Below are 9800 nucleotides of genomic sequence, written 5' to 3' on the forward strand. Positions count from 1 at the left end.
AGCACTTTTTGAGGTGGGGGTAGGCAGAACTGATGATGTTTGAATTCATTATCTAATCACCAAAAGCTAACACCAAAGCAACTTGAAGTGTGGAACTGTCTATAAGCAACTTTTCAGAAATAAATTTGAGTTCTTTCAAAAACTTATATTTCTTCCCCAATCATTCTGCCTCGGTCTTGATAAAAAAAATAAAGTTGATTGAATGACAGAGGCTTTTGTGTCATTAATGTCTGGGAAATCATATATATAATAAGTACACGGTGTGTGCTCATTTCAAAAGCTGAGCTTTGTAATAAACTGACAAACATGCTCAAGAGAGCAGAACTGACAAAAATACGGATTAAAGATTTTTGAAGTATTTACTGAATGCTTTGAGACTTGCAGATTGTGTCCACCAGGTCAGCTTGTGCAGAGTATAGTTGCTGGCTGCGTTTCTGCTAGAGCTGAACAGTGAGATAATCTTAAAAGAGTCTTCCCAAAAGACCTCATCTGCACAGTTATCAGAGTTACCTGGATTCCTTCCACTGTGTGTTCTGATGAATCCATGTTCCCGTTCAAACCCCTGGACTCTGCTCACAGATTTATATCGGAGCCATAATCCCATTGGGAGCAGCAGAAAAGGATGGGAGGCTGCGTGCAGCGGATGAGCTGATGTGCATCGATGGAGTCCCTGTGAAAGGGAAGTCACACAAGCAAGTTCTGGATTTAATGACCAGTGCCGCACGCAATGGGCAGGTGCTGCTCACTGTCCGGAGGAAGATCTTCTTCAGTGGTAGGTGTCTGCTTGCCCAGAAAGAACACTTAGGGCTTGTAGTCAAATCCACTGAAGCTGCTCTGGAACTTAATTACTGCACTGGGGCTGAGCAGCCCGAGATTGAGGAGGGGTCAGCTATAACTCTTAAATGGAGAAAAGCAGAATTTAATAAGCTTGGGCTGTGTTGCGCGCTAACTTGGACTGCTCACACACGTAAGGCTCTGAAAATTATGATGCGGGGGTGATTTCTTTAAACCTTTTTGCACACAGTAGTTAGAACAGCCATTAGTGCTGTGGAAATTGCGTAATAACACAGTCTGTTTTCTCTACATCCCAGAACAGTTTGGGTTGGAAGGGACCTTAAAGCTCATTTTGTTCCACGCCCTGCCATCGGCAGGGGCACCTTCCACGTACTGTATTCTCAACTTTTTTGGCCTCAGTGTGTAGCAAGATTAACTGTATTCAAACGAGAGCTGTTTCAGGGCAGCGTTTTGAGATGCTGCAGTTTTAGATGAGTGTCCAGATCAACCGTTTAGAGAAGATTCATCCGTGGCTCCATGGATGACAAAGCTGGGATGGGATTTAGAGCTGACAAGGCTCCCTGCTCTGATTAGCAACTGCTGTTGCCACCTAACGCTGGCACTGACAATCGAGCTTCACGGTTGTGCTGAAATTGTTTGGTATGATTTGTTCCTTATTTGTTTGTCCATTCCCTGCAAGGGGAAAAGCAGGCGGAGGAGGAGGAGCCACAGCCCGTCCTGGCACAGAACGGCTCTCCCTGGCTGAACCGTGCGGACTTTGCCAACCAACCGTGCCCGGAGGTCTACGACGTCCGTCTGCAGCGGAAGGAGAATGAAGGATTTGGCTTTGTCATCCTCACCTCCAAGAACAAACCTCCTCCTGGGGGTAAGTGCCATGTCCTGGTGGCTCTGCCCCTGCCAGGCCTCGCTGGGGCTTCTCCAGGGATATCTCTTCCTGTGCAGTGCCGGTGTTTCCCTCATAGTCACCTTTCACTCACACTGGCACAGCCCAGCCAGCTGAGTCTTGGTCTGTCTTGCTTCATATTCATGCTCTTTTTCACCCAACTGTGACATAAGTGGGGAACAGGGAATGTGTATCCCACACTACCCATACCCAGGAATGTGCACTTGTCACAGGGCAGCATTGGGGATGTAGATATTTGTCAGGCTGTGATGACGATGCATTAATTCATTGGCATTTTAATGGAAGCGTAGTTTCAACTACTATAATGGCTTTATATTACCTAATCAGGTAAAATTTCTTATTTTGGGAAGTAGAGTCTACAGTATTTGGTGGAAAGCAATGAAGTTGTTACCGTCATTAAGTGTGTTTGTCTAGAAAGATCATCAAAGTGAAAAAGTAGCCTGGTCCAGTATTGCAGTTGTGAGATACGGACACGGCTCAGGCGTAGTTGTCTCTAGTTCTGCCTCTGCATTCATCTCTGGGAAAGGAACTGAAATTGGTCTTTTTTCCTTCTACTTTGCATAAAATTTCTTATTTTCTCCATTCTTTCTGTTCCGGCCCCATAGCTTTGGTTTCTGGAGGAGTCTGTGCAGGGCACGGTGTCAGTCTGGGATGAACTGAGGGAACCAAGCCAGAAGAGCTGGAAGAAATTTGTGACAACTATTACAAGTGCATGTTCATCTCAGAGACCAGGAAAAGGGGTCAAGTCTGTGCAGAGCTGATGTAGGACCTTGCTGGCCATGCACAGGGTCCCTGCTCAGGTCCTCATCTGACTGAGTCAGTCCCCGGCAGGAGAAGTTTGATATCTTTTTTGAGTGTGTTTAAGGGTTATTTGTTTGTTTGCAAGTAGGAAGAGTTTGCCTGTGCATCTGAATCTCTGCCTTGCACTGGATGGCCATAACTCTCTCTGAGCCCACGCTGTCCTTCAGGGTTGATGCATGAAACAGAAAACTACATTATATATTGCAAACCCAACTGCTCCGGAGCACCCCAGGGCCACACGTTCTCGCTCATTCCTTTGCAGATGTGACCCGTTTCCTTCCCATGTTTTCCTTCAGGCACAACACCCTGTATGTGACAAGGCCATGCTGTTGGGTTGGCACCTCCATTCACTCACAGTGAAGCATTCCTCATTATTTGCAGGTTTGTCCCATAGTAGCAGTGCCACCCTTTGGAGCAGGAGAGGAGGGACGAACACTGATCTCTGCTCTGTAATGACCGGTGACAGGACCCAAGAGAATGGCTGGAGCTGTGCCAGGGGAGGGTTAGGTTGAGTATTAGGAAAAGGTTCTTCCCCCAGAGGGTGGTGGGGCACTGAACAGGCTCCTCAGGAAAGCGGTCAGAGGTCCAAGGCTGCCAGTGCTCAAGGAGTGTTTGGACAATGCCCTTCAGGCACAGGGTGGGATTTGTTCGGATTTGGGATGTCCTCTGCAGTGCCAGGAGTTGATGATCCCTGTGGGTCCCTCCAACTCAACATATTTTGTGATTCTGTGACCGGTAGTTCTGGGTCTATGTGATGCTTATCTGATGTGCACATGGTAGGATTCTTGAGGTTGCCCTGTGCAGGGCCAGGAGCTAGACTTTGATCCTTGTGGATCCCATTCCACTCAGAATATTCCATAATTCCGTGAATACTTACGGTGTTGCTGCGCCTGTTCTTGTTTCCTAGTGATTCCTCACAAGATCGGGCGGGTTATCGAGGGGAGCCCGGCTGACCAGTGTGGGAAGCTGAAGGTGGGCGATCGAATCTCAGCGGTGAACAGCCAGTCCATCGTGGAGCTCTCCCATGACAGCATCGTGCAGCTCATCAAGGATGCAGGCAACGTGGTGACTCTCACGGTGGTCGCTGAGGAAGGTAAGGAAGGTGCCACCACGCTATCAAAAGTCGGGTATTTATCACTGCTGAAGTTTATTGGCTTAAATGGAGTATTTGAAGATGTTTGAAAATTAAGGAGAGTGAATCTTAGAATATACTGAGTTGAGTGGGACCCACGGGGATCATCAGGTCCTAGAAGTTGAGTAAGTTGGAAGCTCATGTGTTTGCTCTGGAAGAGCTGAAGGCAGGTGGGACAGAGAGAGGGATCTGCCAAGGTGGTTGTACCCAAAAAGAAGCTAGAAGTATTAACAACGCAATGAAGAGTGAGAGAAATTCCCATTGTGTGAGAGAGGGAAAGTGCTGCTGACATAGAAACGTCCTGTCCAGACCTTGTATTCTCCAGCCAAGGAGAAATGACCCCCCCTCAGGGGGCTGCAGCAGCCACAGGATAATGCTTAGTGAGAAAATCTCACCCCACTCAGGGCCCAGCTCCTGCTGCTGCAGAGCTCTGTTCCCAATGAAGCTGGTGCTGCCAGGATGCTCTGTCCCTGCTCTAAGGCGACAGGGACTCCTGCTTTTCAAAACCCTCAGTTTTTCCTTTCTCCAGCGTTAAAACATGCAAATTCCCTAATGCTGCATCCTTGCAGCAGAAACATGCTGTGGTTCTGTCTGCCAAAGCTCCCCTTTGGAAAAGGGTCACATTCCACCACATGGCAAAAAAACCTTGACAGGGTTTTCCTGCAGATCTGGCACCTGCAAAACCTGCTGTGTCACCTGAGCAGCAAAGTGAGTCCTAGGGACTGCAAAGCCCCATCTTCAGAGACTGTGACTTAATGACAGCTCCCATATAACACTGCAAGCACCGTGGTATTGTTTCTAAGCAAAAATGTAAATATGTAAAATCCAATAATTTGGAGAGAAATGCTGTTTTCCAGCCCAGCATTTTTCTTGAATGCTGCTTACGGGTTTAATTAAACTCCCTATCATTATTTTGTCAGAAAGTTGGCTTTCTTCACCTTTAAAATAAGAAATACGTAGAGCCAGGCTGCAAATAAAGCCAGAAGATGATTCTCTGATTTCACATTCATTGCAAATATTTAACATGCCATCTCAGCCTGTAACACAGAATTTCAAAGACTTAATGTTCCTTTTTGTTAATGCTTAAAGTAGAGAGACCTCTATAAGTTGTTCTTTTTCTACTAAGATTTTTACTTTTATCAAATCCGATTCATTCCAGTTTGAAGGAACACACTTCAGAGCAGTTGCCATGGGTGATGTTTATAAAACAACCGACGTTTGAGTTGGTTGAATTAGATCTGTTTTCTCTGCAGGTTTTAGTCATCGAATCCCAAACCTGGTTTGGGTTGGAAGGACCTGAAAGCCCATTTCATTCCACTCCCTGCCATGGGCAGGAACACCTTCCACTTGTTCTCAGAATAAGTTTTCTGAATATCATATTTCCACCCATTATTTATGCGTGACCTTACACGGACTCTATGTAAAAACCTTTCCCACTGCCTCAATTACAGATTTGCAGCCAAAATACAGAGATAAAACCAGAACCTGGAGAGACTCAACAAAGAGAGGAAAAAACCCCTCAGCAACAGGTGGTAAAACCAGAGTGGAGATCAGTCAGAAAAAATCTGCGGCTCAGAGGAGTGGAGTTGGTGTGTTTCACATGTAAAGAATTTTGTGACAATGAAGGAGAAAGAAGCAGAACTGGTTCCACTGGAGTGGGAATATATCTCCACTTTAAAATTCCCCTTGATGTAGATGAAAAAATAGAGTTTAGCTCACAGTGTAGAACCCTGTGTAGTGGGGGAGTCCAGCATGGATGTGGGCGAGCCCAGGCTTCAGGCACTGGGAGAGAGCTGAGCCTCACAGGGCTGGTTCACACCCAGGAAAATCCAGGGTACAGCTCCAAAACCACAAAATGCCCTTTTTGCTGGAAGCTGTTGAGCCTCACAAAGCACAAACCCTGATAGAGTTTGCTGTTCCCTAGCTTTGTCCTCTGAGACTGGCAACAAAACCTCTGCCTGGTCCCCTTCCCTCCCTCTGAGCTTTCACAGACCTGTGATCTTTGCTTTTCGTGGTAATAAATGAATTCCCTTCATGCGCCAGAAGAGATTCTTTAACATTTTTCACAAAAGCAGGAGCCTGTCAGCTTTTGTCATGCATTAGCTGGGAACACAAGAGAGGAGGCTGCAGAGAGGGCTGCAGGATTTGTACAAACAGATGGCGTTTTTCTTGCCTATGCTTCTAAATTAAAAATCTGAAGATAAACCAGGAGTAAAAGTTGACATTTTATCTCTAGAGAAAAACCTCTTTAAGGCATGTCATGGGAACAGCACCAAGCAGTTCTGTGGAGGGCCCGGGAGGTCTCGCGTACCTGAGAAATTTGGTGTAATACGCTTTCAGTTTCTCTTCCCCTAACACTCTTGAGCACTTCTTGTATTTTAGTGGAATTTGTGTGTTCTTAATTAGGAAATTCAGTAGGGTGCTGCACCTAATGGGGCTGGAACATCTCTAGTTTTGGTGCTGGGAATGATGGTTTTTTTCACCCTTTCAGGGAAAAGGAGTTATTAGTTTATACTTCAGCACAAAAGTCCATCTTGGGCCACTACTTGCCATTCGGGCTCTAGCTAAGAGACAGCTTTTTGCGTAGACTTGTTTTTTTATTCTTAAGTGACAGTGTCATTTTGTATCCTGAAACATGGGGTTTTTTCCAGAAATGCACTGGATTTATTGTAAAGCACACACTAACAGTATTTTCCGTGGAGGGGAAAATAATAGGAAGTTATTTTAAATGGTTTTATTAAAATCTTATTTTTTACTTAACTTTTGGGAGAAGCAAAACACTTTAAAATTCCTCTTGATTGCCTGCCAGTGAACTCCTCCCCCCAGTGTGCCTGTGGGACCAGTCCCTCACCTTTCCTGGAACTGGGCAGTGGAAAACTCTGCTGTACCTTAAGTGAGTTGGCAATTTCCTTCTATTTGATGGGGCCGTCACCTCCAAATCCCCATTGCCCCTGCAGATCCTCATTCCCTTACCTTTACAGCAGGATATTTCTCAAATGGACATTGTTCTTCATCTCTTGCAAAATTTTATGATATTGGATATCTGAACCAATTTCGTGGACCTGATCAGCCCTGATCCCCTCTGGCGTTTATCAAGTTGCAAACAGTCTAAAACCCTTCTGTTCATGTCAGGATCCATACAAGTGTGTTGGTTTTTCCTGAGGAAAAGCAGAGTAAAAAACAAAAATAAATAATAAAATTCCTAGGAATTTATTCTGTGGGACTAATGAGCTGTTGTACTTGTGTTCCTGGCTTGGAAAATCCTCTTTCTGTCGTGCCCACGTGAGCTCGGCTCAGCCCAGCCCGAGGTGTCGCGGCTGCAGTTCCTTGGGAGCAGTAGCCCCAGCACTGTCCTGGCTGTGGATTTGGGAAGTCGTGACTGTTGATTTTGTTTGAACTTTAGAGCAACGCGGTCCTCCATCCGGAACAAACTCGGCCAGGCAGAGCCCGGCTCCACAGCACCGACCGCTGGGATTGGCACCGATCAACCCTGACAGGTTGGGAAAAGAGGCTGGGAATGGTGGGAAAAGCTTGGCCGGAGGGATTAATGCAAAGGTAACATCCACGTCCTTTCACCCTTCTGTAGGGGAGCTACAGAAGGTGAAGCTGGAAAAGAAGTTTCTAGTAGTTACCGGCTGTCCTGGCCCGAGCACAAGCACATGGCACAGCTGGATGCTGCTTCAGGTGTTGGCAGCCGTTATTCCCAGGTACAAAAATCCATCCAGAGGGCGTGAAGACACGGGGAATACTCATCCATCAAGGCACTCTAGTGGCATTGCCACAGAGTTCTCAAAAGCAGAACGTTAAAACATTTCTCTGTCGGATGCAGGTGGAAGAGTTGCGTATAAAAACGTACCTGAAGGGTCTCACAGAATGTTTTTGCTCATGTTTTAAATGTGATTATCTCCTTAGGGTAGTTGAACACTCATTATAGTTATGAAAGAAACAGAATATGCTTGTAATGGAGCTACTACAGACCCTTTGGCAAAGTTTCTTGAAGAATTTTGTGCCTATCTCAGACTTAGAAGGAAAGATGTTCTGAATGTTTAGGCTTAGATTAAGACCGTTACCCTGAGACACCCCAGAGCTGGGATGAATGCAGCTTAAGTGCTCAAAATACAGAAATATTGAAATGTTTTTTAGAAAAACAGAAGGTTAAATCTGCCTACAGGTCCTCATTGCTTTTTTTCTTTTTTTTTTTTTCCCTTCTCTTCTTTTTTTTCTTTTTCTCTTCTTTTTTTTCTTTTTTCCCCCTCTGACTTCCTGCACAGAATCCTGGCTGTTTCCCAGTGGAGTTGGAAAGGGGCCCTCGAGGGTTTGGATTCAGCCTCCGAGGAGGAAAGGAATACAACATGGGCTTATTCATCCTCCGTCTGGCTGAGGATGGGCCGGCAGTCAAGGATGGGAGAGTCCATGTGAGTTTGGCTTCTCTAATCAATTTATTGATGCAGTTGATACATTAATTTACTCAGAGTGGCAACAAACTTGGATTTTCACAAGCACGGGGTCCCAGAACCCTGGGCCTCTGCCCTTCTTCCAGCTGTCCCCTGTGGCCGTGGGCTTTTGGGTGAGAGATCCATGAACAGCTCTGGCCATCCCAAAGGAATTGTCCGCCTTGCAAGGGTTACAGTAGCATCTCTGGGTGTGAACGGCAGCTACTCGGGGGTATTTTAGGACCCCCAACAAGAGATTGCACAGTGGAACAAAAAGCTGGGAGGAGAACCACTGTCCAAGTCAGTTAATTTTTAAGGAACGTTTGTGTGTACATTGTGCTGCTGCTGTTCCGTGCCATCTCTGGAGGTATAAACCTGATTTTTTTCCAAATACTATGTTAATTCTTATATTTGTGTAAGGAATTCACTCTCAGATATTGTAGTAAAAGCAGGAGTGCAACAGAAGGAACGATGGCAGGTGAGACTCCGTGGCTACTGCCCAGAGCTGGATTTTCAGAGGCTGGAGCATGGAGCTGAGCTGGGCGCCCATCAGATGCCATCCCTTGCAGTCCTTGTGCTTCCCTGCTGCTGGCACATGGCTCCGCCTCTCTTTGTCCTGTATTTGCAGAATGGGGCTGGCACAGATAGTTGCTGTGAGGCTTAATTGGATGTGGAATTCCTAGTATTCATATAACTTCTCTTATCCTGTTCTTTGTGGTAATTAGCATTTTTTCCCCACATACTTGAGAGACAACACGAGTGTAGCATTCACTGCTGCTATTTTTTCTCACAGTCCTCCTTCAAGTGGCATCACACTGAGCTCCAGGGCTTTGCTTTTTGGGCAAAGCAACCAAAAAATTGTCCAGCCCAGAGGAGAGGAGCCGGAGGTCAGACCTCACCAGGGTCCGCAGCTTCCTCCCGAGGGGCAGGACCAGTGACAGGCCCTGGGGGAACGGCTGGAGCTGTGTCGGGGGAGGTTTAGGTTGGATACTGGGAAGAGGTTCTTCCCCCTGAGGGTGGTCAGGCGGTGGAACAGGCTGCCCAGGGAATGGTCACAACCACAAGGCTGCCAGAGCTCAAAGAGCATTTGGACAACACTTCCAGGCACAGGATGGCGTTGTTGGGGTGTCCTGTGCAGAGCCAGGAGTTGGACTGGATGATCCTTGAGCGTCCCTTCCCACCCTTGGCACTAAACCTGTCCCAGTGCTGGCATGCGCCAAGTCCCCGGCCCAGCCCAGAGCGCAGATGGGCTGAGCTCGCCCAGCCTGAGGTTATTCACACTTGTCATTTCTTGTTGCCCGGATGTGGTGTCACTTTCTGACTGTACTTAACAGTGTGAGGAGGAATTTCTCATCTGGCTAGCTGAGCTGTCCCGGTGCCACCCTGTGCCAGCCTGTCCATGAGGAGCCAGCGGTGACCTCCTTTGACAGAGGGTCTTCAACAAAGCCTAGGCAGCCTCTTTAAGCTGCTGCTGTTACACACCAGTGACATCTGTTGGCTGCTGTGCGCAGTGCCAAATAGGCTCCTGCTCCCTTTTTCCAACTTCCCATCCCAATTTCCCCTAATAGAGAACTCTTTTTGGGGTATGTTATTCCAGCCCCTTCCCAGCAGCCGGGGAGGTTAGTGCGAGCTGAAATTACCTGCCTGGTACCTGTGAGAGTTGTTTACTGGCTCTGAGACCTCAGCACTGATCTCTCCAACCTGAAATAACAATTCCTTTCCCTACATCAACACT

The 9800-nt window shown here is 46.9% G+C and overlaps 1 protein-coding gene across 1 annotated transcript in view; it reads left to right on the plus strand.

The window, feature by feature from the left end:
- MAGI3 (membrane associated guanylate kinase, WW and PDZ domain containing 3) overlaps positions 1-9800 on the plus strand; it is a 32433-nt gene that overhangs the window by 17328 nt on the left and 5305 nt on the right. Inside the window, exons 14-19 of the mRNA XM_017741104.1 lie at positions 580-772; positions 1475-1660; positions 3408-3593; positions 7036-7129; positions 7219-7339; positions 7904-8047. Coding sequence (XP_017596593.1) covers positions 580-772; positions 1475-1660; positions 3408-3593; positions 7036-7129; positions 7219-7339; positions 7904-8047 — 924 coding nt within the window. The remainder of the gene's footprint in view (positions 1-579; positions 773-1474; positions 1661-3407; positions 3594-7035; positions 7130-7218; positions 7340-7903; positions 8048-9800) is intronic.

The sequence above is a fragment of the Corvus brachyrhynchos genome, unplaced genomic scaffold (assembly GCF_000691975.1).
Source record: "Corvus brachyrhynchos isolate BGI_N302 unplaced genomic scaffold, ASM69197v1 scaffold338, whole genome shotgun sequence".
Taxonomy (NCBI): domain Eukaryota; kingdom Metazoa; phylum Chordata; class Aves; order Passeriformes; family Corvidae; genus Corvus; species Corvus brachyrhynchos.